This window comes from Frieseomelitta varia, unplaced genomic scaffold, assembly GCF_011392965.1.
Source record: "Frieseomelitta varia isolate USP_RPSP 00005682 unplaced genomic scaffold, Fvar_1.2 scaffold_851, whole genome shotgun sequence".
Lineage (NCBI taxonomy): Eukaryota > Metazoa > Arthropoda > Insecta > Hymenoptera > Apidae > Frieseomelitta > Frieseomelitta varia.
Window position 1 is genome coordinate 95,626 of NW_025110647.1, and position 26,580 is coordinate 122,205.

At 36.5% G+C, this 26,580-nt stretch overlaps 4 protein-coding genes across 9 annotated transcripts; 2 read left to right on the forward strand and 2 right to left on the reverse strand.

Annotated features, from left to right (window-relative positions):
- The first annotated feature begins 575 nt into the window (after positions 1-575).
- Positions 576-4,751, forward strand: LOC122536588 (methanethiol oxidase). The gene is made up of 8 exons (XM_043669061.1): positions 576-890; positions 1,536-1,699; positions 2,706-2,885; positions 3,070-3,373; positions 3,607-3,867; positions 4,009-4,342; positions 4,452-4,574; positions 4,644-4,751. The coding sequence occupies exons 1-8, from the start codon at positions 875-877 to the stop codon at positions 4,690-4,692; spliced, it is 1,431 nt and encodes a 476-aa protein (XP_043524996.1). The 5' UTR covers positions 576-874; the 3' UTR covers positions 4,693-4,751.
- A 1,732-nt stretch (positions 4,752-6,483) lies between these two features.
- Positions 6,484-15,505, reverse strand: LOC122536585. 4 transcript variants are annotated; one of them, XR_006308426.1, is made up of 5 exons: positions 14,217-15,505; positions 11,867-12,062; positions 10,930-11,144; positions 6,893-10,765; positions 6,484-6,828 (listed from the first exon to the last, which is right to left on the reverse strand). XR_006308426.1 is itself a non-coding variant. In XM_043669057.1 (5 exons), the coding sequence occupies exons 3-5, from the start codon at positions 11,961-11,963 to the stop codon at positions 8,066-8,068; spliced, it is 3,012 nt and encodes a 1,003-aa protein (XP_043524992.1). In that variant the 5' UTR covers positions 11,964-12,062; positions 13,202-13,269; positions 14,217-15,505; the 3' UTR covers positions 6,484-8,065. The 4 variants fall into 4 exon arrangements, 3 of the variants coding, with proteins under 3 accessions (XP_043524992.1, XP_043524991.1, XP_043524993.1); XM_043669057.1 differs by adding an exon at positions 13,202-13,269 and having other exon boundaries at positions 6,484-10,765; XM_043669056.1 differs by having other exon boundaries at positions 6,484-10,765.
- Positions 15,506-15,721: 216 nt separating this feature from the next.
- Positions 15,722-19,443, reverse strand: LOC122536586 (forkhead box protein K1). 2 transcript variants are annotated; one of them, XM_043669059.1, is made up of 6 exons: positions 19,023-19,442; positions 17,938-18,711; positions 17,582-17,841; positions 17,316-17,418; positions 17,027-17,228; positions 15,722-16,493 (listed from the first exon to the last, which is right to left on the reverse strand). In XM_043669059.1, exons 1-5 carry the CDS (start codon positions 19,382-19,384, stop codon positions 17,054-17,056), a joined length of 1,674 nt encoding a protein of 557 aa, XP_043524994.1. In that variant the 5' UTR covers positions 19,385-19,442; the 3' UTR covers positions 15,722-16,493; positions 17,027-17,053. The 2 variants fall into 2 exon arrangements, with proteins under 2 accessions (XP_043524994.1, XP_043524995.1); XM_043669060.1 differs by having other exon boundaries at positions 15,722-17,228; positions 19,023-19,443.
- A 786-nt stretch (positions 19,444-20,229) lies between these two features.
- LOC122536569 (gamma-tubulin complex component 6) lies at positions 20,230-26,440 on the forward strand. 2 transcript variants are annotated; one of them, XM_043669029.1, is made up of 15 exons: positions 20,230-20,971; positions 21,054-21,265; positions 21,348-21,583; positions 21,681-21,810; positions 21,932-22,294; positions 22,392-22,502; positions 22,592-22,762; positions 22,829-23,127; positions 23,231-23,450; positions 23,534-23,765; positions 23,868-24,066; positions 24,142-25,501; positions 25,577-25,786; positions 25,858-26,030; positions 26,102-26,440. In XM_043669029.1, exons 1-15 carry the CDS (start codon positions 20,743-20,745, stop codon positions 26,421-26,423), a joined length of 4,467 nt encoding a protein of 1,488 aa, XP_043524964.1. In that variant the 5' UTR covers positions 20,230-20,742; the 3' UTR covers positions 26,424-26,440. The 2 variants fall into 2 exon arrangements, with proteins under 2 accessions (XP_043524964.1, XP_043524965.1); XM_043669030.1 differs by having other exon boundaries at positions 23,871-24,066.
- Positions 26,441-26,580: the final 140 nt, after the last annotated feature.

The following is a 26,580-nucleotide window of genomic DNA, read 5'->3' on the forward strand; positions in this document are numbered from 1 at the left end:
GCACATTTCGTAAGAAATATTGACTTGGAATAAAAAATAAAAAACTCTGATCTAAATCAAATATACAAAATTTATGAGAAATTCTTAAAAAAGAACGAACATATTCATACACTAGATGAAAAATTATCAATATTTTAAACTGCTATAATTTCATGAAAAAAAATTATAGCACAATTAACTTGATTGATGAACTTTGATTGAAAAAGTCTCCACTTTAACAATCTTGACTTTATTTTATTCAAAGATATTACCTAAACAGTCAATTATATAATAAATCTGTTCTCCAATATGTTTAGATCTATATAAACAGATCTAATATTCTAATACGATGTACCTTCCCGCTACACCATATTATCTCTCAAATTATTGTTTTGGTATTGTCGAAGCTTTGAAACATGCAAACCTCAACGTCTTGTTAATTTTCCGAGCTCACTGTAAGTGCATACATGTGTATTTGCTGCCGACAAGTTTCCATTTGTAGAACTGCAAGTCCCATTATATAGAGGAATCCCCTCTTCCAGCTCTCGAGTACCGTTATCATGTACTCGACGATAAATGTTCTCGAATCACTCTTCAACAGCGACCTTGTTTGAGATCAAGCCACAAACATTCACGCAGTTTATATTAATAGCCTGTACACTGTTAACGCGTCATTCATTTCTAATTCATAACTGCTCACTCACGTTTCTTTCCTACTTACTAGTAAAACAAAAATTTCCATCTTTGTAACCAGTGTTCTTTTCTTGTCTCCTCTATTGTTCTGGTTGTTTCTTTCTATCTTTTAGTCTCGTTGTTTTTATTTTTGACAGTCGACGGGATCAAAAACATTTTACGTTCAACATCAATCGTCGGACGAAATCAAACTGCCAAGAAAATGCTGAAAAATAAAGGTACAGTTGTGGAATTATTCTGTTTAATAGGTGTCGTGGTGTTTGGAACGTATGTAAGAAAGTACGTAGGGAAATTTTATGAATATATATTGTGTAAATGGATTTTTTTTTAAACTTTATTAACACTAGTGAGACAGAATTGCAATTATATTGCAATTTGGAACCAATCTGAAAATACATATAAAAATTGCAAAATATTTTTTGCATGAATATCTACTGTCTTGAACGTACAATTAGTACGTTTAAATAATTATAAATATTATTATTATTAAGTTTATTAATATAATGGATAATGTCAGCATTACGTGAAGTAAATATTTACAATAAATATCTTATATCTTCTATGCACTTCCAGATTGATTTCCAATACAAATTTGTATAAGAGAAAATATATTTAAAAAATATATCACAAAAAAACAGAGATTATATTTAAAATCGTAACTAATAAATCATTTAATTTCAAGTAAATTTATTTGACCTTCGCATAAAATATCGCGTGAAACTGCACTGTTTTACAAAATAGATTGTTTTTCAAACAAGTTCAAAGAGTAATTTTTAAAAAATATTTTGCAATATTTCTTGAAACGTACAATTCTAATTATAATACACTAGCATCAATTTAGCGAACAATATTGTGTTATTTAGGTTACACAAGTTGCAGTGGACCTGGCTATAAATCACCAAAAGCAGCGATACTCGAGGGTCCACGTGAGAAACTCATGTATGTCGTCTCTATTCATACGAATGAAAATAAATCCGACGTCCTGTGTACTGTCGACGTAGATCCGGATAGTACCGACTATTGTAAGGTACAATACATTTTATTATATAGAGTTTCATTATAGTGAAACTATCCATAATAGTTTCATACCGCGAATATATTACAAATATATCTAGGCACTTTAGTCAATTTGTACCGATATTTAAATAATATAATTAAAATATAAATAATAATATCGTATATTATTGTATGATGAAGTTAAAAGATAAATTTAAGAAAGTGGATCACCTCAAGTTGTCCAAAATCAGATAATGTTTGCAAACCTTTTTCATGGATAATCGTTAAATGAAAAGTTACAATTTTTTTGAAATATATAAATGACAGCTTTATATTTCAATTTCTTTTTTTTGTGTGTGAAAATATTATAAGATGACAAAATTGTTCACTAATTTCGAAACCTCGTTTCGATAAAGATTTAATTAGATAACAAAATAAAATAGAATACAGAAAAACGTAGATTTAACTTGCAGAATATATCATGAAATCAATAAAATTGTTTAAATAGTGACATTATATTAAGAAATAGATCATGATTCATATCACTTTCTTAAATTTATCTGATCTATATCACTTTCTTAAATTTATCTATATCAATTTCAAACACTGTTGCTCAATGTAATCATGATAAAATAGATAAATTTAGAAAAGCTTTAGGACTTGTGTTTTGGGGACTGTATAATAATAATCTATAATTACATAACTTTCCTTTTTAATTTATAACCTGTGTCGTAAATGTCGTTAAAAAGTTCTACCATATCTCGTGTTAGCCGCCTATGTATCTATTATATATTTATTATGTCATAGTTATCATGTTGTGGCTTGCTAAAAATGAGTCATGATAATTCTTTACTAGTATCACAACAATGTTAAAAGGATATCTCGCCAAACTTTTGCAAAACATTATAATCTTTCAACGTGCAAAAGATCATCATACGTATATTTTTCTTTTTTTCAATCTTTCCAAAAAAAAAAAAAAAAACACAGAATTCTTATAGAACTAAATCTCGTTCACACCAAATACTTATGTTTCGTAGATCATTCACAAATTGCGAATGCCCCATATCGGCGACGAATTGCACCATTCTGGTTGGAATATCTGTAGTAGTTGCCACAATGTACCACGAAAACGAGACACTCTGGTGCTTCCTTGTCTCATGTCTGATCGTGTCTACTTCATCGATACATCCAACGAACGGGCTCCATCAATCAAAAAGGTAGAAAATTATCTTTGTAATTCATAAAATTTCTGTCTCTCAAAGCGTTGAAAGCAAAAGTCTTTCCGCGTTTCCACGTTCTTTTGAAACATTTTGACTGAATTATTTTGAGTTCTGAAATACCTTTAGATATTATAGTTTTGAAATACCGATAGATATTATCTGTGCTCTTCTTCTTGACAAGGTACTGAGCCCAGCAGATGTACATCGACACGGGGTATCGACGTTGCACACAAGTCATTGCGCGCCAACCGGAGAAATTTTAATTTCTTCCATGGGTAAACCAAACGGAGACGCCCTTGGTGAATTTCTTCGTGTCGATTCCGAGACGCTCGAAGCGAAAGGCACATGGACCGTAGGAGAAAGGAAAGCAGCGTTTGGATACGATTTTTGGTATCAACCATATCACGATACGCTTGTCGCGACCGAATGGAGTGTACCTAGGATTTTTAAACGAGGCTACACTGCCACTGACAGCACCGATCCTGGTTAGCTGCTATTTTGCACGCTTTTTCTTTTCTCGTTTTCACGTCGAACAACTTTTCTGTTGATTTTCAAGCTATTACTACTTCTATTTTCAATATTTTGTAGATAACTGATAAATGGAATCGACTAGAAATCGATCAGATCGGCTCAGTTTAACTATTTCAGTTTTGCACAAATTCGATCAACATCGTCGTCTCGAACACTTTGAGATAATCGATATCTTTCTCTTCCACAGTGCTTTATGGCAGGAGCCTGAATTTTTATTCGTGGAACGAAAGAAAATTGAAGCAAGTTGTGAACCTGGGCGACGACGGGATCGCGCCACTCGAAGTGCGATTTCTTCATGATCCAAAGGCCAGCGTCGGATTCGTTGGATGCGCGGTTACTTCAAATGTGTATAAATTTTACAAAACGTCGAACGGCGATTGGGCTGTAAAGAAAGTGATTCAAGTTCCTCCGAAGGAAGTGGAAGGGTGGATCGCCCCACAGATGGCAGGTACATTTATTAATTGTTACAGTTATTTATAATTAAACTGCAGTTGAACAATTTTTGTTTAAAAAAAAAAAGAATTTATACTAAACGATTGAAGAAATGAAATTTAATATTTTACCTACAATCCGTTACTTTCGTGCGTAGGAATGATAACGGACATATTGATCAGCCTCGACGACAAGTATCTCTATCTATCAAACTGGCTTCATGGTGATATTAGACAATATGATATTTCCGACACGGATAATCCAAAGTTAATCGGTCAAGTATTTCTCGGTGGCTCGATTTTAAGTGACTCGAACGTTCGTGTAACTCGAGATGAGGAACTGAGCAGCCAACCGGATCCAGTTCATGTCAAAGGCCGAAGACTTCATGGATCTCCGCAGATGCTTCAATTGAGTCTCGATGGAAAACGTTTATACGTGACCACTTCCATCTTTAAACCGTGGGATCAACAGTTCTATCCCGAACATGTCAAGTACGCGCTTTCGTTTCGCCTCTTTCAATTGTTTCTGATCAGCTTCGAATGCTTTCACGAGTCGTTGCATGTTTTCTACGTCATGTAATGTATGTTTGTACGATTCTAGAAATGGTTCAACCATGGTCAAGTTAGACATTGATGTTCAAAATGGGGGCATGAAACTTGACCAACAATTCTTGGTGGATTTCGGCGCAGACAAAAATGACATTTTACTTGCGCATGAAATGCGGTTTGTATTGTCGTATCTCCTGTGTTCTGATAAAACTTCGAGATGATAATTATGATTTTCTCCTTTCAGTTATCCGGGAGGTGACTGTACATCGGACATATGGCTGGCGGAAGACTAATCTACTCGCTGATCAATAATATATTTCTTCTTATTGAAATAAAAAATGATATATTTTAATTGTTGAAAATACTGAGAGGAAGTATAAAGAGAAAAATACATCCGAATAATACTTCACGGCAAATATGTCGTAAACGTGGATAATAATTTCTTTCTTTCTGCTTCTTCAATGCTTCCGTTCTATTTCCATCCTCCGTTTCCGCGTTTACGTATAATTCCAAATGACAGAGGAGACTTTTCTTGTTACACCAGTGAAAATTTTGTAATTTCGAATGGTTGCGGATTATCGTCAAATCGAAACAAACAAACAAAAATTGGAATTTTCTTATTCCATGTAAGAAATTTTCATTCACAGCTGAACTCGCTGAAAACACATGTCAAAGATAATTTAAAAATAGACAGACTAGCGATAAGGAAACGACATGTTCACAAACTACGAAGTGTAACTTGTATTTACATTTGCTCGAAGGGAATATATAAAAAGAAGCATCCCACGACGCAATCCGATGATGAATGAGTCCAGTCCAATCCTTTTTTTTTTTTTTTTATCCCATCACCGAGGATACTTTTTATTTGTAAAAAATATAATAATATAATGCTGACGCTGCTGGCAGTAGCGATATTTTCAACGATGGTAGTGGTGCTGACAACGACGAGAAACGGTACAGTAACAGTAACGATTATACAACAATGATGTTTCATATTATCGCAATGGTAATTATCATTTATCTTAAATATAATGATAAACACGATAAATGAATGCAACAATATAACATGTATAATATATATATATATGTGTGTATGTGTATATATATATATATATATATATATATATATATAATGACGAAAACGTGTCAGTATTTTGACACTAATGCGAGCCATGTTCTTTTTAAATGATAACATAGTAATAACAATATAAAAAGAATATTAATAAAAAAAGATTGTATAGTCCGATAAATTGGCAACGAATATATGATATTTAATCTAGATAAAGTAGGGAGCGGGAGAAATTCGTGGTGAATTTCGATTGTCTCGAAGAATTCGGTGCTTCTCGCGTGTCTTCATTGTCGTTCAAGACGACCATATTGATCAAGTTTGCGCGAAACTGAACAATTAACTCACAGCGGTTCAGTAATAATAATAAACCTGATCGATTTCTGTTCAATTCAACCGAAAAGACAAATAGATCTCGATAAGTGCAATACGTCGTTTCTCCCGTTTGTCTTCTTACACGTTTCACGATCTTCATAAACGTCGTTGATAATTATATCGGACACGGCGCGTCTCGCTAACTCCGAACAATCTTGAAATAAATTAATAAAGCCAACATTTTGAATTCGAATCAATTCGACCTCAATTTCAGAGACACATTTAAACATAGGTGAATGCTCGACAATTATTCCCAGAATATTCACCTCGACGACGTGAATGTTTCTCAAGATCATTTGAAATCCGCGAGATGCGCCATACTATGTGCGTATAATTACCACATGATTTCCGACAATGTACGTAAGTATGTATGTGTTTATGTGTATGAACGAGGCAAGCGCACACTCGTTTGCTATACATATAACGCGCACGCTACTTCACGTCTGAGATCTGGTGAAGTATCGTTCAAAATCTCGTATCGATATTCCGCTAATAATTCTAAGTTATTACGATATTAAATGTGGTCTAATTAGAGAATTCGAACTATGTACAAAAGAACGTAATTTCACGTCGGATAATGTATGTAATAGCAATTTTATCGATGTTTGGTTTAAGAGTTATTCGCTCGAGGTGCGCTCGTACGCTAAAAACTTTCTATCCTCATAAGATATATACAATTTTTCTTTTTCCTTTTTTTTTCTCCTTTTTTTCGGCATATCCTCGAGGAATAACACGCGTGCGTGTCATTTTCAACAGACTTGTAACGCACACGTGCAAACATTCGCAGGCACTCTTATTAATATGTATAACGCGAGTACATTGTGCAAAAATTACAAGAATATAATGAACTGAACACGAATTAAACAGTTTGAGCCTACTTACGTGTACATCAGTGTATCACGTAATTATGTAATTATGTATGACTGCAAAAAAATTTATGTTTCACTTGAAAGGCTTATAAGAAAAACGACTCTTGTCTCTCTTTTTCCTTTTCCTGTATTTTTAATTTACCAGCCCGATATAGTTATTTCAATCTTTCTTAAACAAAACACTCGTCGTACTACGCAATTTCTATAAGTGAGAAATCTAGATCTAGATCCGTGACGTTGTGGATCTCATAAAAAAATTACAACCTAATGTTCTTATGCTAGTAAGTATTATCTCGTTATTACCTCTAATTATTAACTCATCAATCATTTGTACATTTTGATAAAATATTGCGAATGTATTGTAGCTTCTGATTAATTAAATGCTTAATTCTTATCTAAAAGCGACAATGATCGTTTTTATTACGAGACCTTCATTCTCAATACTTCCTTCAATTATTCACTTATTCAACACGTCAGAAAAAACAAAATTCATCTCGTGATTGAAATTATTCTCTTCTGTTCTTCTCCCTCTCCACCTCCCTTCCTCCCTTGCTCACTATGTATGAGCACACGCGCACGCCAGCCATGCAAGCAGAATAAATCACACACGTTTGCAACGAGCAAATATCTGTCAAAGCATTGCAATAGTAAGTATTCGAAATTAATTAACAAATCCTTCTCGATTCGAATGATTTGAAAAATATTCGCTCGTACACCTCTACAGGCTGACGGATATTCGTGCAGATTTACATTTTTACGAATACAGCTAAAGAAGTGAAAGATGAGCAAAGATTTCTTTCGTCTACTAAATATCATAGTACAACAAATACCGTGTGTTTTATATATTTTTGCATCTTACGTGCATTCTCTATGTACGCTTATCCCCTTAAATCTCCCGTAAATCTTGCATAAAAATCCGCAGCTTAGTTGTACGATTCACTCTGCGCGTACGCGCGTTGACGCGAGCGCGTGCACGGATACATGTATTATTACACAGGTATGTAGATGCGTGTATACACCTAAAATATTTGCCTATCTTATTTACCTATTTAATCAGTCATCCACCTAATTTGCCGCTGTTCCTTGCTTCTTGTTCACTGGCGTGAATAAAACGAGTGGAGCGATAAAATTCCTTTTACAAGTTTACGGCTTGCAACGTAACGGGCGTGCGAACGTAACGTTGTCCTTCAATCTCCAGGCAGTCGCGTTCGCATCGGGAAATCGTAGAGAATGCAATTAACCTAATAACGTGGGAAACGAAACGAGAACGAGAAGAGGGAATCGCGCGTCTGTACTCGCCTGTTCGCGGTCGCGTTTTACATTGCATTTGCGTAATTGTCCGTGTTCGCGCCGGTGTCAATAGGGTACGTGAATGTCCCTGGATGTGGCTCGTTGCCTGCAAATTTTGCAAACGGTGATCAAACAGATGAGACCGAGGAGAATGGCAAGGGCAGCGCCTAGGCCAGCTCCGGCCCATCCGGCGGAGCCAACGACGCTGGCCAATCCCCCGACACCGTTTCCGGATCCGGCGATGTTGCCGCGTTCACCGACAACGTCAGTCCCGCAGGTTTCGATAGACTCGTCGTTCGGTTCCTCGATCGTTCCCAGGAAACCGGTACCGTTGTGCGTACTCTTGAAGATCGATCGAGGCTCTGGCATCGGGCAGTTAACGACACCGTTGCACACGAGCCTCGCGGGGATGCAACCGGCATCGCCCGGGCATTGAAATCCGCAATACTCCTCGAGCTTCTGCGTGTTCAGAACGCCGGAAGCGTCGCGTGGTAGATGATACAACTCGGTCCAGGCGATTTTAAACGCGGCTCTCGCTGGAGCCATCGTGCCGGTGAACTGAACGATCACGGTCGGCCATTCGTACTCCTCTTGCTGTTGATCGGTTGGCTGTGACGATTGCGACGTCGGCGGCGATACCGGCTGCTGCAAATGCGTCTGCAGAGGATCTACGTTAAAGTGTCCGGGCGTGTCGTGGTCGCCGGTCGTACGAACATTCGGAGCGATCTGCGCCGCCGATATGATCGGCATTTCGCGCACGTAACTGACGTTCTCGCCGCATATGCTGAGAAACGGCTCGGCAGTGCCAGGCAAAAAGATCTCCAACTTGCCGTCCTCGCATGATCTCGAGGCGAACTTGATCTTGTCGAAATGCAGCCAAACGTCCCTGTCCCGGTTCACTCGTAATTCCCAGATGCATTTGATCGATCGGGGCGGTGCTACGTATCCGAGTGCCTCGTAGTGAGGGAATTCGATCTCGCCGTCGGTCGTCGCTGGCAGAATCGCTGGCCCGCACAATGGACTGTGAGCGAACTCGTACCTTGCCTCGAACAACGGTGCCGATTGTTTGAAATAGCTCGCCGCGGCGTGTGCGCCATCCACCAGAAGCTTCAACTCGAGTCTCTCACCTCGCGAGATCACGCGAAGCACCGGTTGCCTATCGCTGTTCGGTCCATTCACTACCGTCGATCGACAGATACAATGGCCCCTGCCGATGCTGCTGTTTTGTTGTTGACGCGATTGCTGCTGCTGCTGCTGCTGCTGGTGTTGGTGTTGGTGTTGGTGTTGGTGTTGGTATTGGTGTTGCTGTTGCTGATACGGTTGATGTTGCTGCTGCTGTTGCGAATACTGGTCGTTATTAACGTCGGCGACAGGTGGTTCTCTGACGATCAATCGATCCACTCGACTATCCCAACAATGGCCGCACTGCGCGTACGGGTGCTCCTTGAAAGAGACCGACTCCACAACGAGAATCACTCGTGCGTACAATCGTTTGTCCGTGATGAAGGTGTACGTGCATGAAAGATCAGCCGGTGGATCGCCCGGCCGCTTGTAAACAAGAGTATTCAACGGCGATCGGAATTTACCGGAGCGTTCTTTCCACGAGGCGAACGTTTCGTCGCACTCGGTTCCAGGCACAGGCACGCCGAACCTCGTCGCGTTGAAGAAGTCGTAATGCGCCCAATAATACAACGAGCTACCGGAGTAACTACCCGTCTTGCTCTCGAATTTCACGAACAAAGCGTTCGAGCTGGAAACGAAATCGTGCTTCTCCATCGGCTTGCTGAACGTGTCGCAGAACGTTTTGATGATCTTCGCGTCGTCCGGCCAGTCAGCGTCGTACAGCGTTAAACTCTCGCCGCAGTCGCCGTCGTACGGTTGTATCGGCGACTCGATGCGATTAACGCGAAAACTCGGGAAATAGAGCCTGGCGATTTCGCCCGGTCGTCCTTTCAGAAGATAGGTGCAACTGGTATACGGTGGATACCAATGGGCGACCGACAGGAATATCCCTTCGTTGCCGCTGTGCAACGATTCGCTGTTCAACAGCCAGTCGCAGCTACCGTTTCGAACGCCGGCTGTTTCTACGTGACCTGGCCAGTTGCCAACGTTAAAATGAAAACCGGTGTTTAAGAGTGGCCCCGCCGGCGACGAGACGAACTCCACGTAGAGATCCTCGCTGGTGCCGATGATGCTGTACGGGAATTTTCCCATGCCGCAGAATGTGCCGATCGCCGGGCTGCTCTCATCTTTGCCGTCGTAAACGCGTATGTAGTCGTACGGGCAATGCTCCGTGCCAGAGCTTATCGGCCTCATTGGGCAGGTCATTATGTTCTCGCATCTTTGCCCGTCGATATTGAACTCCTCGTTCTCGATGTACAGCTTTATAAAAGGCAGCCGTGTGTTCAGTCGGTATTTGCAGTGTAACGCACGCGGATAAATGCCCGGGTAAGCGGGGCTCTGCACGTAACACGTTTGTAGCCTGCAATCCTTGAAGACTCGTTCGCAATAGCTACCGGGTACAATCTCGCCCCTTCGATTTGGATAGAGTTCCGGGTGTTGGCCGTATCTTAAATATACCTCGAACTGTTGCTCGGCGCGCGAGTCGAAACTGAAGTATGTTTGATCGGTGAAGTTATCCGCGTGGAATATCACACGGACGAAACTCGTCTCGGAAATAAATGTTTGCGGTTGCTCCGACTCGCCGCAATAAACCCCTGGATCTTTCCGATTGCTCACTTCTGTTTTCGTGTTTCCGTCGACGATCTGCGAAGGAGAGCATCTACGTCAGTGAAATGGCGTTTATCCTACCTTATATATATTCTTAGTATTTTTTTATATAAAATAAAAAAAATCACGTGGACAAATTGGCGACTTGCGACCAAATTTGCACAGGCGTCAAAACGGATGGTGCGACGAGACAAACGTACCTGCAAATAACCTCCGGAACAGGTGGTAGCATTTTCTAATACGCCAACCTTAAATTTCTTGAAACGAACTCGCAGGATCCAATCTCGCGGTGTTCCGCGAAACGATCGGAAACGATACCAGCAGGATAATGGCTTTCCCCAATTTGCGGAAGTCACAGCTGGACTCGATACATCTTCGTATAAATCCACCGTCTTGTTGCAATGGTCTCGATCCGCTAGAGAGACAGGAGGGAAACAGAGCGAGAAGGAATGGAAAGGGAGAGAAGGAGGAAGACGAAAAAAGAAAAAAAGAAAGACAGTTACATATCCATTTTCATTTCCCCTTTCGAGTGACATTTCCAACTTTCAGGACGAAGAAAATGAAAAGGGACTCGCAGTTTCGATCCGTTTGACAAAACTCGTTCACGATCAAGTTACTTGAATCCAGTAAGCTGATTTCAATTCAAGTGACGCGAATATTTGAATATAAAGTGAGAGTAGGATTGTTTCAATCGGTTAGACTTCAACGTCTTTCGAAATTCAATCTTGCACGGAACAACATGTTGCGAGACGTTGTTACACTTTGATGTTACACAAACGAAGGGACGGGAGAATATATTTTAGTCTGAACAAGAAAAAGTATGAAAATGACGGAAATAATCCTGTGGCAGCATGCGGTGTTACAACAGGCCTCTATTTATACGAACTTGTCGTAAAAATACTTTGTACAATTATAGTTCCTACTACGTGTAAATTTTTTTTATTTATATATGCCTTATTCAAGAGTTCACGTTCATAAGAGTAGATTCAACAGGTAGAGAGTTCGTTTAATAAACCGGGGAATTAACTAAGATTTTCGTACAAGCAAATGGACAACTCTACCGTTGAATCTTGGAGTTTCTTACGAACGTATAAACATCAGCAAATACAGATAAAAACAGATAAAAAGGAGAATTACCTCTGCGGATAGCAGCTGGACTGGGGGTGGCAAAGACGAACAAGAAAAGAGCGAAGAATCCCCAGCCCCAAGTGCCCGACACCACCGGTATAAGCATTCCAAGTTATGCACACCGTTCCACGATCTCCTTATACTGTCAATCTAATTTCAGGCTTTCGCTTCCTAGCATCGCTTGCCCCCTTTTATATCGCAATATCTACAAATTCAAATGCACGTACGTGAGCACATCCTGCAATGTAACACGATATCTTTTAATGCACTGAAGTGGAAACGATATAGCACTTGCGTTTCGAGGGAACGATTAACTGGAAATGTAACTCTAGTTACAAGGGTTAAACTGCCTCTACGAAACGCGTACGCATCTGAATGCAACGTCAACGGAGGAAAGGGAGGAGGGGGAGTCCCTTAATTTACAACCGTGCTATGTTGTTTCCATTTATCGTATAAATACGTACATGCATGTACGTGTGTGTGTGTGTGTGTGCATAATTAAATTTCAATGTGAATGGAACAAACACTTGTCGACACAACGGTACGAAATGAGTTAGGAAAAGTGCGAAACGGATTCTTACTCTTGATACCCCATCGCATTCCCCGTCATCTTGACGTCTACTATGCGAATATAATTCGCAGCCTATGGTCAGAGACAATTTCTTAACAAAAATTCATTTACTCGTTATGTGGATTAACCAAGTCCGGAAATTGCTCGTTCCGTCGTTTGCTCGTTCACTCCAAAACGGGGCTATAATTGATTCAATCCGTGTTAACTCTCCTCTTGTTGACAGTTCAGGACCGAGCGAATTACGTATATTCTCCGACTCCCCCTTTTCTGTACGCGCGACTAACGCAACTTTCACTCTTTCAGCTTCGTTTTCCCCTAATCCTTTTTTTTTATTTTTCTTTTTCTTTTTCTTTTTTTTTTTTTTTTTGGCTTCCTTCCTTTCTTTAAAGGGGCAATTTCGAAGTTTTCCCGGAGAGATAACGAAACACCTACGTCGATAAGTAAAGGGATAAATTGTTGCAATGGAAGAAGGCAGAAAGTAAGCGTAACCGGATTCGTAAATATCAGACGACTCGTACCGAATGGTTTAAACATACAAATTGTACAGAAACGGAGAAACATATTCGCGTAAAAGTGTAAAACGAAAGAACGTCAGCGTTAATGAAAATAACATCCGTTCTACGCGAATTACCAGACACTGTATATACATATTTCAGTCTCGTTGCTGTATCGTCTGTTTAACCATAACGTCTGCAACGTAACACGAACACGTGGCTTTTCAAGTCGTACTACACTTTTTCTTACAATGAATGAGCAAACAACAAATTACTTACTTAGTTGAGGTATCTTCAGAACGAGGTCGAACGTTATATTTGTCACAATAATGAGGCACATCTACTACCTGTAGAACGCGAGAAAGTGGCGTGCATTGAAAATAGTAAGACACAATCGAAGATTTTCATCTGGTCGTGAATTAAACGATACAACGAAATCTTATTGGAACGTGCGTAATTTGTACGATTGGCCACAAAATTTTTCTTGTCGATGAAATTAGAGAAAACACCACTCGCGATTGTCGCGATTTCGAAACGAAACTTTACTAAGGTATTGCCCACTATTCGAAAATAACCGACGCCGACACTATCAAATGATCACACGATATATAAAATGAATTATTTTCTTCCAAAGTCTCTTTCACGTAATCGCACTGATAAACCGAATACGCGGTAAATACTGCGCGAGCGCAGACAAGGTTTTCACTAGGTAATGGATACCAGAACACTGCATTATCGAAAGATCATTAGCAAAAGCTGCTCTTTTTCTCCCGGGAAATCTCTCTTTCTCTCTCTCTCTCTCTCTCTCTCTCTCTTATTCTTCAACCACCGATCATTATACCCTCGTATATTTCCCTCAGCCTCTATCAGCACATGTTCGACTTAACTCGTAGCTTGATCAATTATTACTTAGGTCGCGTACATGCTACGAGCACGAAACGACGATCGAATGTACATGGAAAAGGAAACGATGAAAAGGAAAATTATTGTATGAAAGTAAATTCGCTGAAACGTGCAATCGCCACGACTGGCGTGTAGGAATACAGAGGAAGAACGAAGAGGGCTAAATTTCGCAGTCGCAATGAGGGTCAAAGGTAACAGCAACCCGAGAGGGGAAAAAATAGAAAAAAATAGAAATCGACGCGAGATACGACAAAAGGTAAGAAAGGAAACGAACGAAAGAAGGACGAAAGTAGATGCAGAAACACCGGGAGCAGAGGCTTTCATTCAGAGGAAATGAAAATGTGAAACGAGTATGAAACAATAAAAAAGTTAAATCAAATCGGTACTGTACCAATTGTGATATCGGGCTCCCATCAGTAGTTGACTCAAAACTTCAGAATGTTGACTGTACGAAGGGCTGGTTGGCTTCCTGGCTGACTGGCTGACTGACTGGCTGGCTGACTGGATAGATAGCTAGATGACTGGATAGCTAGCTGGCTGGCTGGCTGGCTGGCTGGCTGGCTGGCTGGCTGGCTGGCTGGCTGGCTTAACGTCCGATGAGAGATTCGGGTCGAACGTCGCGCAAACTCTCTACACCCTCTTTCTTCTTCGCTTTTCCTCTTGCCCTCTCTCACTTCCCTTTTCTTCCTTCTCGTTTCCTTTCTCTATTTCCCTTTCTCTTGTAATCTCCTTTCCCATATATACTTGCTTTTTCCTTTACAAGCACACTTTACGTCCCACCATGTCTCTCGCAAATATTTAGCTATGTACCTTTTAACTCATTATACTGCATCTCTCTGTTTTATTACGTCCACTTCTTCCACATCGTGCAATGCAGCGTGCAGACAAAAAAACTAGAAAAATATTTATTTTAATCCTCTCGTGAAACGGGCGTCGTTGTTCATATCCATGCTTCAACTTTTCCTTCCCTTTTTTTCTTTTTTTTTTTTTTTTTNTTTTTTCAACGGTGGATAAAATAATTTGCACGGTTTTCGCTTTTTTTTATTCAAAATTCACCTGACGACAAGGTACATAAATGAGTAATTGAATGAATGTTAGAAAACAGTGGTCAAAGGATTTAGTAAAACAAAAAAGCGTTAGCGACAAAAGACAATATTTACGGATAGCTAGTATATAGCTAATATGATTGAAAAAACAAACAAAAAGGAAAAAAAGAGAAACAAATGTGCATATCTGAGAATAAAAGATACAGAACTTTTATGGACTTTGTGAGATTTTTCGTTTCTCTCAAGTTTGCCATTTCATGAGAGTACAAATAGTTTTGTTTAATCTATACGCGATAGAAAACTTATGAACTTGACAAAAAAAATTTTTTTTAAAAATAGGAAAGTAATCGATACGAATGATCGATGTACAAATTATAATTGAATGGCTGATCCGTCGTATCGTCGTTTTACATCACTGCTCTTCTCGTGAAACGATCCCGATATCTCGCTGGTATATTACTTGCTCGATGAAAAACAGAATAACATTTATTTAATTTGATTTTGCAGTACAATAATTATCGACAGTGAAAACTGAATACAACTCTTTTCTTTTTCATGTATGTTGTTTAGAGTGCGCGACCGAAGATTGGTAAAAAGTTGGAAACCGAAAAAGAGAAAGGAAAAGACCGGATATATATTATAATTATTATAATATATATTATAATTATTCGAAATTCGAGCGCTGTGAGGAACGATTTGAGTCAATTATGACACAATTTTGAATTCTACGCTTGATCATGATCATGATCAAATTGTCATATCTATGGTTTTCCTATGTCGTACCACGAGAGCAAGCAGACATTTCTCGACCTTATTCAACGCAGAAAGAAACAGTTCGAAGCAATGAATATTCGTTTAAGAGTTTATTTACAAGTGGCAACAAAAATACTATCACCTCTTCCTGTATGATTATAGTACGTTAATATCTTCGTTAGATAAACAGGCACGTCAGAAAGAAATTTCGATCGACGTATTCAGCATAAGATTATTGCTTGTTGTTTTTTTTTTTCTTTTCCCTTCTTCTTTCTTTTTAAATAGAAACTTTGTAAAATCATACGTAGAACTATAATCTAAAGTTTGTGTCTACGATTCGCGAGCATCTTAATCTACGCGAATTGCGTCATAATCGATTTCAATGATCGATTTTGTATAATGTGAACAATCGTTGAAGTTGAAGAACCGGAAAGGATCAATAGACATCTTTCTTTCTTTTTTCTTTCTAATAGTAACTGGACATTACACAAAAACAAAGATTGAGAAAATATTCAAATATACACAACACGTATTTACGTAAAATACGTAGTCAATGTAGCTCATAAAGGGAAACTCTACAGCTCAAACTTATACGATGTATAGTTTTTAACAAATTCCTCAAGTATCTTTATTTACCAGTATCAGCAACGTTCTAGAATAGGTGATCTTTTTCTTTTGCGAAGCACTAAGGCGAACAACGTGAGCTGTTTTAACATAATATTTCCTTCTATTGAGATTCAACATCTTTATGAATATATTACGATATGGTTTCATCCAAGATGCTTCTTACATGTAATATTTCTCCAAGAATGTTACAAATATTTATTCCCTCTTACAAATACGTAAAAGCTCTCGTCGTCTCCTTGTACCTGTATATCGTCAAGAAAAAAAAAAAAGAAACATAAAAAATTTATTCAACGAAACATGTGTATGTGCTTACTAATGATCATGACGACTTGATAACTATGTTGCTATGTCAGCAGTTGATTCAACTCCGGAAGTTGAAAAAGAAAGGTAGAACACCGAAACAAGCTATGAAAATATGAGACGAGGGAATAACTTTGTCTGCTCTCGCTTTTCTTACGAATATTCCACTTGTTGCAACAATAAACGGTATCGAGTATTTATCATATGCAGAAACTAAAGTAACCACAATGTGGTTAAATGAAAAACAGTACAGAACCGAGTGTGTACATGTATGTATTTGTCGGCGCGCGCGCATCATAGATGAAAATGTATGGAGAGATTTAAACGTGGTATGGATATGGGCAACGATTCGAAATCCTGAACATTAAGCGTGCACGTGTTTACGGACGCACACACGAACAAGTGTGAGGTACACGCGCGTGCAGATATATTTGACAATGGGCGAGTAGCGCGATGTAACAAAAAAATGTCCTACGTAACGATAGTCTAGGACAACGATGGTTCAGTGGTCGTCCATATCATGAACACGTTGACGTTTTGTCGCTGGTTGTTGATGTTCAGGTGGTTCAGGACTTTCAACAATGGCAAGCGGTGCCGGTGAACCAGGAGAACTATCCGATTCTTCGTGTGAACGCTTCGCAATTCCGACGCCTGCGTCGGGACCAATAAAGCTTCCACTGATTGTGATCACAGAAAAAATAACAAATAGTTTTGATGAATTGATAAAAAAAATACAGCAAAGAAGATATTAAATACGAACTTACCTATAATTATACGTGGTTTGTACAATAACAGGGGCCGGACTATATTGACCAGCCGGGGAAAGAGAATGCTCTTCTGTAGCATTTCCAGATACGACGTATTTATCTGAAAAAAATATCAAAGTATATTTAAAAGATATTTTTATGAGAAAAATAAAAACATAAAAGACAAACGATAGAAGAGTATACAACTTGTAGAATCCGCAAAGGACCTTATTTATCCTTTCTGTAGGATAGGAAACGTAGGAACACAATAAAAACATTATTACCTTCTCTAGTCGAATCACCACTAACACCGTTCGTGACAACAGTAATCTGTTGCATTAGGCGACCTTTATGAGACGACTGACTCGACGATGCATAGGGATGACCAGGTGATCCTGGCGCGGATTGACTAGTCAACTGACCAGCCGGAGAGGATACAGTGCTGTCAGGATAAGATTCTGGTCCTGGCGAAGTTTCTCTGCTAAGACATTCCGGCGTCATCAAGCCACTAATACCAACATGAGATGGAGAAGCCGGTGCACTTCTATATGATTTCAAATATTATAAACATTAGATTAAAATTTTTACAAATTAGTATACATGAAATTGAAAAACAATGGTACTTATAAAATCTATCCACCTAGATGAAAGTCCAAATGGAGCTCGAAAACATGGAACTCCACGTTGCCTTCTTTGTCTAAATGCCTGCTCTATAAGCTTTGCTTCTGATTGTGGATCTATCCGCCAAAATGATCCTTTCCCTGGTTCTTCTTGACTTCTTGGTACTTTGATAAAATAACGATTTAATGAAAGATTATGCCTTATTGAATTTTGCCATCCTTTATCCGCAGTTCTATAGTATGGATAATTCTTGGTAATGTAAGAATAAATGCCAGACAATGTGAGCTGTTTATCTGCAGCAGATGCTATTGCTTGTACAATTAACTGTGCATATGAATATGGAGGTTTAGAGTCATCTTTCGGTGGACTACAATGTGCTGTAGTACCGTTTGGACCGCTACTGTTGCCACCTCTGTATCTTGACTCAACACCAAGCTCAGGACTTATTTGTCTATTAGAACTTTGTCCACCCTCGTGTCTTTCCATGTTAGAGTTTTGTGAATCATTTGCAACAGCGGCTGCATATACAGCTACCATCTGTAGATCTGCTGATATGTTTCTCCTTCCTTGTCCTGCACGTGGGCTGGCAGGACACGAATTAGCAGCACTAATTGTTCCAGTAGGAGAAGGAAATGGACTACTATAGCCAGCATCCGGAATATTAATACGTAAAGGTGGTAATGGCGCTCTATGCTTTGGAGGTGAAGGAACGCGTATATTACTTTGTTCTTGTTCATCCACTAACGATTGAAATACGAGTCTTATATTTGTACTTGGAAATCTGAATGTGCATCTAAAACAGAAGAAACAAGCAGCTGACAAATGAGAATAAGGAAAATGCAAAAGAACGAGTGGAACTCTTACAGTAGTTCTTTACTTGAAATTGTTTGCATGAAATACCATAAGATTCTTATTGTTATCATAAGATAGTTATAAGATAGTTTTTCATGATCGTTATCGGCAATGTCGCAATATAACGAGACTATCGTAAATTACGAACGAAATGAGACCGTGTCAGAATCGTGTAACATGTTTGCTAGTGGCATGCGAGAAACGTGCAAGAAAGGTTAAGTCGGCTCGATAAAAGTTGGAAAGATATCTTACGTCTTTGGTAATTGGAAGGCAGGCGCACCCTTTCGTTGAAAAACTCCATCAACAAAAACACCATTTTTACCATTGCAAATCATAAAGAAAAACGGATGATCATAGAAGATTTCAAGGTGTCGTCGTGAGATAAAGCTGGAGTGGCCCATGTTGACGTCGACCTCACCCTTGCTGCTGTTACGTCCGATAGTGATACGTCGCTGTCTAACCATGTACTCAAACTCGCGACCTTCTAACCGTGCAATCGGTGCACCTTTTGCTTCCGGGTTCCACTGCATCTTCGTCGGGCTGGCCGGTGCCGACTTCAGTGCCAGAAGGGCCCACGCGTCGCTCTCCTGAGTACGGGAGTACGTAGTAGACATAGCACCGAGTAAGCGAACCCTCCTTTGGGATAGAATGAGAGAGAGAGAAAAAGGAGAAGTAGACAGATATAGATAGATAGATGGACATGTAGATAACGGGTCAGATAGATGGATAGATAAACGAATAGATAACCGATCAGATAATTAGATATATAAATACAGACAAAAAGTGATAAATTACCGCGAAAGAAAGGAACGATCCTGGAATTATCTTGTATGTGCACTACTTTGTAAACTATGGATATCCAGGATTTGGAGAACGAACAAACTGATTAAAAGACTACGTCAATTAGTATTAACAATAGCACGTATAAAACATCGAGTGAAATTCAATTTATTGAAATAATCAATTCTCTTATAAATTCGACGAACAACTAATCGAACAATCGATTGATTAATCGACTGGTTAACTGATCGACTGGCGGACCGATTTGATTAATCAATCGGCCAGTCGACTAAATAATCGACCAATTGATTTTAATGCAACTGTGTTATAAACAAACAATATCTAATATCAATTAAGCAGATTAGTAAATAAACATGCAAACTCAATAACTAGAGAAAGTTACAATTTTTCATAAAGAAAAAAATGACATTTATACATGAATATACGTAAATCTATATATAATAATATATAAAATCAAAAGTCTACTTACTTAGGTGATATTGCCCTAATGCTTTGTCTAATTAATCTACAAAACAATAAAATTAAAAATAAAAGTCTTTTTACATCTAGAAATTAGTTAACACACACACACACACACACACACACAAACATATATCATTATATTCCTTTTACGTCCTTTTCATTTCACCTGTTCCTTTAAATTTTCTTGCTAGTTTTAATTTATATTTTTACACTTGCATTCACTAGCTAGTTTACACTTAAGTGTGAACGTAATTCCTCTTCTAAAAGTATTACGTTTTTTAGTTATTCTCAATTCAAAAATATCACGTGATGCAGACGCGCGTTGTATTTTTCGATTTGAACATGAAGTAACGTCAGGATGAACTAAGGTCTTCAATATGATTGTTGAGGTTAATGACATACAATTCGAATCTACTTTAATAAAAATTAGGACATATCTACGAATATTATTGTAATAAGTTCAAAAATATCAATCATGACATAAACAACATTTTTATTGATCCCAATTTGAATTTAACTAATGCATATGTACTGATAAACATGCCAAGTGTAACATACCTTTATGTGCTTATTCAGACGTTTAACAATAACTAAGAATGAATAAGTACGATATACATGAAAAACTATGAATGTTTATTATCGTCGTATTATGTGACACAATTCTATTTATTAATTTTGTTTCCTTGTTATACGACCACAACGTACAATCATGAATATTCAAGAATACGTTTATGTAAATGACAAAAACAATGACCGTTGTAATGACGACGTTTATGGTCTCGTAACTAAATTAAGTAAACACATATTGCAAACATATCGGTCTTCTCATCGAAACGTGCAACTCTTTCATGATCGTGATGTTAAAGTAATTAAACATCTTCGCATTAAAGCTTTTGAAATATTATTGAAGAAAAGCATACCATGGATCACAAATCAAGGTGATATTAATATCTGACCACGTTACATGTATCTAACTTTTAATTATTTATCTTTTCTTTATCTTGTTATTTGTATCCACAGATTGCGAATATCAAAATGCAGATCCATTTTTAGAGATACAAAAACATGCTTTTGCATTGAAACTGAGATTAAACCATTCGTATGAGGCTAAGATGTTGGAACATTTGTCAGAAAAGCTTGAAGAATTCCCATGCAATGAACTACCAGTATCTTCTGTTTTACAATTATTAATGCAGTTGAAGAATTCTGATGTTAATCCAGAACCATTAACAGTAAGATTTAATCTTTTACAATTATAAAGTAGATTTGTCTCAATTTCATAAGTATATTAATACATACTATTACAATATCTAGAATATATTTTATTTCAACAAAACAAATCCTGCTTTTCCTGAAATCATATATAACAACAATAACATACCACCATTCCAAATGTACCCTATGGAATGTTTCATATTATCAGAAAAATTTGAAGCGACATTAGAAAAATATCCGATTAAAAGAACTGCACCCTCAAACTTTATAAATGAATTAAGTTTCTTGGATGATTCAATAAAATCCAAAGCTATAGTTGGGATTGAGTCTGCTGAGTAAGTTGTACATAAATTATCTCTTTTTTTCAAGTAAATTTATATATATATATATATATATATATATATATATATATATATACATTCCTTTTTTCAGCATATCTGTTGCATGTGATTTTATGTCCAGTCACATGTTTGATAGAATATCATCACATACATTGTTCTGTCCAAACGAGCAATTTACAATAAATTCAGAATTTAATATGTATATTTTACAAAATAATGTGGTAAGGCATTATTTTTAACATTTTTATCAAATATTTATTAAGCAATAGTTTGAGCTATGTTTGAGCAAAACAGTAATAATGAAAAGCAATCTTTTGAATTTAATTAAAATTTTTTTTACAGTTTAGAAACAAGTATGAAAATATATGCAGCTTTCCCTCGGAAAGAGGGAATTCGACAAATTATTTATATCTTCCTTTTATGCAAACAAATACAGAAGAAAACAAAAATGTATGTATAGATACATGGAATATTTTGGATCAAAGTGTTAGCAATGAATCAAACAGTAGTGTAAACATTTGTAATCATATATGGAATCAAATTGATGTTGCTGCTGCTTTATCAGCTGCAGAACATCAAACATGGGAATATTTTGGAGAGATACAATCTATCAAAGAATTGATGTTCATAACAGATACTCTAATTGCAGCAGTACATCTGGAAAAAATTAAGCAAATGAATAATTTGTCTTTAATTCCAGAAAAAGTAAGTTGTTTGCACAAAACATAAGTATTAAATGTAGTATAAATATAATTAATAGTTTACTAATACTTTACTATTTATCTCTGTTTGTTTAATATAGTTAGTGAACTCTTTGCTTTTCTTGGAACAAGTTTCAGCCAAAGAATTTCTACATGATTTGAAATCAATGTTAATGGGAGTAGAGTCAAATTCTTTTGAGTATAAATGTGCTGTATGTATTTCAATTAATCTTAATAAAAAAATAATTGAAGAATAAAATGTATAAATCTGCTTTTAAATTATTTTTAAACAATTTGTTAGACAGGATTTCAGTTACGAAGAAATATCAGTGTATATAGTATATGTTCAGAATCAATAAGGAAGATATGTGAAGAAGCCTTTAATTGGGGTAATTGTTTCAAGTTTTTATGGAATCTAGTTACACCTAAATCACAAAGTGATAAATCACCACAAGAAGGACTAATATTTAAGGTTTGTAAAATTAGATAAAAAATTTAAAAAAGAATGTAATTGTACATATATACCATTATTTTATAGGCCATGTGTATAAATATCAAAGAATTATTGCTTTATTATCAAGCAGCATTATTAAGAATTTTTACATATGAAAATGAATCAGAGGGGCTATTGAAAATATTTCAAAAAGTACGTTCTCTGGCTGCATTAATCACTAAAGTTGCTAAAGTTTGTGAACCTTACAAAAAAAGTCAGTACATGCCTCGAGAAGGAAGCAACATTCTTACTAGGATTTATAATGAAGCAATTAAAATAACTGATACCAAAATTGCTTTAGTATTCTATTCATTATTAAAATCTTGTTGCGAAGTTTATTTTCAGTAAGTATCATACAATGTAATAAATGCATAACCCGGATACCAAGTATTTTTTTTTATTCAATGTTTGGAATGTTGAATAATGTAATTAAATTCACTGTAACAGTTTCTTACAGAAATGGATGTTTGAGGGTATATGCGACGATATATATGGAGAATTTATGATCAAAACACGACCACAATATTTACGTAATAGAAGCCATAAGTTTTGGACAAAAAGTTTCAGCATTTGCAATGATGAGGTGCCAGGTTTTTTGAATGATCTAGCTGAATCGATACTTCAGTGTGGGAAAACAGTAAGACTCCTAAGAACTTGCGACTCTAAAGTAAGCACATGTAATATATTATATTCTAGTTATTTCTACTGTAAACAGTATATTATACTGATCTCTGCATGGTGAGAATTTAGAATCCAGTATGTCGTGTCTGCGTAACCGAACAACCAGGAATAAAAGTTTGCTTAAGTATAATCTCGTTACGCGAGCAGTCATCAAGATATCGGGAATATGAAAAAATAGGTAGAACTGCACTTGGGTCAGTAATTTCTCTTTCCACAGCTATTTTAAATCAGAAACGATTAGAAAAAGAAATGTCAAAGATAACTATATCTACAGAACGTGATACGTTAATAAAAATTCGTGGTAAGTGTATTTTTTATTTGTAAGTGGTCATATAGTTGTGGATCGAATATAAATAAAAATGTTAATGATGTATCTTTTCTTTTATTATTACAAAATCATCAGAAGACAAAGAAAGAGAAGGAAATAGATTAAAAACATTAACACAAGCAAATGTTTTAACAAATCCGCAAACAGAAGTACGTACAAATAACTTAGAAGAAGAAAAGGCGAAAAAACCTGACTTATCGAACAAAGTACAATTAAAAATCGAAAATGATAAAGAAGAAAGTACGATAAAAGCGACATCGAGATCCTTAGAACGGTATTATAAATTAATAATTAGCTATATTTAATATTCGAATCAGAACTATAAAATTTTAATTTTAAATACTTACAGGACAATTATTTGGAATTATTATGAAAGCTTAGCCAATGATATTAATAAACGATGTATTCGTTCACAATGGCGAACAAAAAGAATGAAATTGTATAATGAGAGAGTAGATGCTTTAAGCAAAGTCAATCAAGAATCAAGAAATGAGTTTTTGAAAAAAACTGAAGAACATAATTGCGTAATAACTCCAGGTGTTTTAGTCGAAACTCCAATCTCACTTGAAGATGAAAATAAAAATTATACAGATACATCTTTTCGAACATCAAATGTAATGTCAATAGCGTGTACTGAAATTGATCAAGAAGATTCAACGCAAAGTTCTTCACTTGTAAATTACGCAGATAAAAAAACAATAAGCAACAATAATGAAAAACAGGAATTTCACAATTTCGAACGATTGGAAACACTAAATACAGAAACGACTTCAGAAGTTTCATCAAATAGAAATACAACAAATAAACAAATGAATGAGATTTTAGAACATCTATCAGTTCATTGCACCACAAATCGTTCATCAGTAACAGAAAGACCCACTCGTTTGAATGTTACGAAAATCGATAATATTACAGTATCATCTCAAATTGGTGGTATGTGTATGCGATCATTAGATTATAAAATGACGCCCAATAACAACGAACTTGACATACATCAAATTGAATTTACTTCTGTTACGCAAGAAACAAATGAAACAAATATTCGTTGTATCGAAAATATAGTCGTCACAAATAAAGAAAATGACTTAGAAACACCGATGTCATGTACAACGGATAATTTTACTACTTCATCAGTACAAAGTCCTGTTTCGATAACATATAATTTGGAAGACTCATCTCCTTCGGAAATTTCATCTACCGTAATGCCATCGAATTCGAGTAACTTAATTACGAAATCACCTCTTGCCATGAAAGAAGATTCAACATTTTCAGATTTATTTGAATTGGCTCGTGATGAGAAAAGCAATAATATATCACCAATAGTAACTCCTTTGAGTATTACCGATGTTGAGATAATTGATCACATTTCTCTTCAGGCCTATTTAGAAAAGTCAGTTCGTATTCCTCTCAACGTGCAGAGCCGTCTCGTTAACGATGCTATAAGAAAATATTTTTTAATAGAAAACAATTTGCTATCACATTTGCATAGTTTACGTAGTTATTTCTTTCTGCTGAACGGAGAATTTTCAAAGAGTTTAACAGATTCTCTATATGCTCGCCTATATGAAATCTCAATACCTATCGAACTGTTCAATTCCGCTACTTTGACTAATGTTCTAGAACGAGCACTCGTTCATTCATTTAACAATGTTTATATTAATTCGGAGCTCCTCAGTCTCTCAGCAACGGATACACCAGTTCAATTACATGTAAATTTTTTATTTCACGTCTTTACCTACTTATTTTCTTAATTTTACCCTTTGTTTCTTGTAAAACCTTTACAGATATCAGATCCAGCTGCATTGGATTGTCTTACTCTCAACTATAAAATAAACTGGCCACTTAATATTATATTTGATGAGACAGTCATGCAACAATACCGGAAAGTATTTAAATTTTTAATAACAAGCGGTAGAGTTTCATGGGTATTACAAGAAGACTTTAATATTATGAAAAGAGAACGAAAAGCAATTACATCGGAACAATATCATAAGGTATCATCATATGTTATGATCTCAACTTTTTTTTTTAATTTAATACAATTGTTAATTTTAATTTATTTTAGCTGCAATTATATAGACATTCAATGACTCAATTTATGAATGCATTGCATAATTATTTAACATGTAGTGTATTACACGCAAGTTGGGCTGAATTTGAAAAAGATCTGGAACAATCTTTAACTGTGGATCAAATTTATGTGTCACATGTAAATTATATAAAACGAATACTTTCAAGGTAAACAATTATATTGTATATCGTATAGTTATGCCCTCTGCATTAGGTAAAGATTGTTTTATTCTTTGTAGATGTATGCTGAATAGTCGTGGAGAAAAAGTACGCGTGTGTTTGACCAATATATTTAAAGTCATTTTGAAATTCCATAATAGAATAAGATCTCAAAATTGGATAATGAAATCTACAGGATATGTACATCCTAATTTTAAAAAATTGGAACAAATGTATCAAGCATTTTTCGAATTGCGAGCATATATGTCACACGTTGCGTTTAAATTAGCCACTAGTGGATACCAGCCGCATCTAATGCATTTCCTAAATGCCCTGAATATAAATCCACTATATGATTTAACTGTTAAAAAATGTAGTTCTATGAGCCCTCCAGAGCTTTAATATGTTATTACGTCTTATTTTTCTTTTTATTTCAATTTTAAAACTTTACTGTATCACTATCATCAGTAGTGTTCTTTGATTTTTCTCAATGCTGTTGTACATTTCGTTGGATATTTTTCATCAAAAAGTTTTTTCATTTGTACATTTCGTTGGATAT

What these genes read in the sequence shown, in the direction of transcription:
- LOC122536569 (XM_043669029.1), top strand. Translation starts at nt 20,743, where the DNA reads ATGAATATTCAAGAATACGTTTATGTAAATGACAAAAACAATGACCGT. An exon ending in ATATTTTACAAAATAATGTG is followed by an intron (nt 21,811 to 21,931) that starts GTAAGGCATTAT and finishes TTTTTTTTACAG; the next exon opens with TTTAGAAACAAGTATGAAAA. An exon ending in ACATCGAGATCCTTAGAACG is followed by an intron (nt 24,067 to 24,141) that starts GTATTATAAATT and finishes AAATACTTACAG; the next exon opens with GACAATTATTTGGAATTATT.
- LOC122536588 (XM_043669061.1), top strand. An exon ending in CACTGACAGCACCGATCCTG is followed by an intron (nt 3,374 to 3,606) that starts GTTAGCTGCTAT and finishes TCTCTTCCACAG; the next exon opens with TGCTTTATGGCAGGAGCCTG. An exon ending in GATCGCCCCACAGATGGCAG is followed by an intron (nt 3,868 to 4,008) that starts GTACATTTATTA and finishes TTTCGTGCGTAG; the next exon opens with GAATGATAACGGACATATTG.
- LOC122536585 (XM_043669056.1), bottom strand. Translation starts at nt 11,963, where the DNA reads ATGCTTATACCGGTGGTGTCGGGCACTTGGGGCTGGGGATTCTTCGCT. An exon ending in TCCAGCTGCTATCCGCAGAG is followed by an intron (nt 11,145 to 11,866) that starts GTAATTCTCCTT and finishes CTGTCTCTCTAG; the next exon opens with CGGATCGAGACCATTGCAAC. An exon ending in GTTCCGGAGGTTATTTGCAG is followed by an intron (nt 10,766 to 10,929) that starts GTACGTTTGTCT and finishes TCTCCTTCGCAG; the next exon opens with ATCGTCGACGGAAACACGAA.
- LOC122536586 (XM_043669060.1), bottom strand. Translation starts at nt 19,384, where the DNA reads ATGTCTACTACGTACTCCCGTACTCAGGAGAGCGACGCGTGGGCCCTT. An exon ending in TGGTGATTCGACTAGAGAAG is followed by an intron (nt 17,419 to 17,581) that starts GTAATAATGTTT and finishes TATTTTTTTCAG; the next exon opens with ATAAATACGTCGTATCTGGA. An exon ending in CAAACCACGTATAATTATAG is followed by an intron (nt 17,229 to 17,315) that starts GTAAGTTCGTAT and finishes GATCACAATCAG; the next exon opens with TGGAAGCTTTATTGGTCCCG.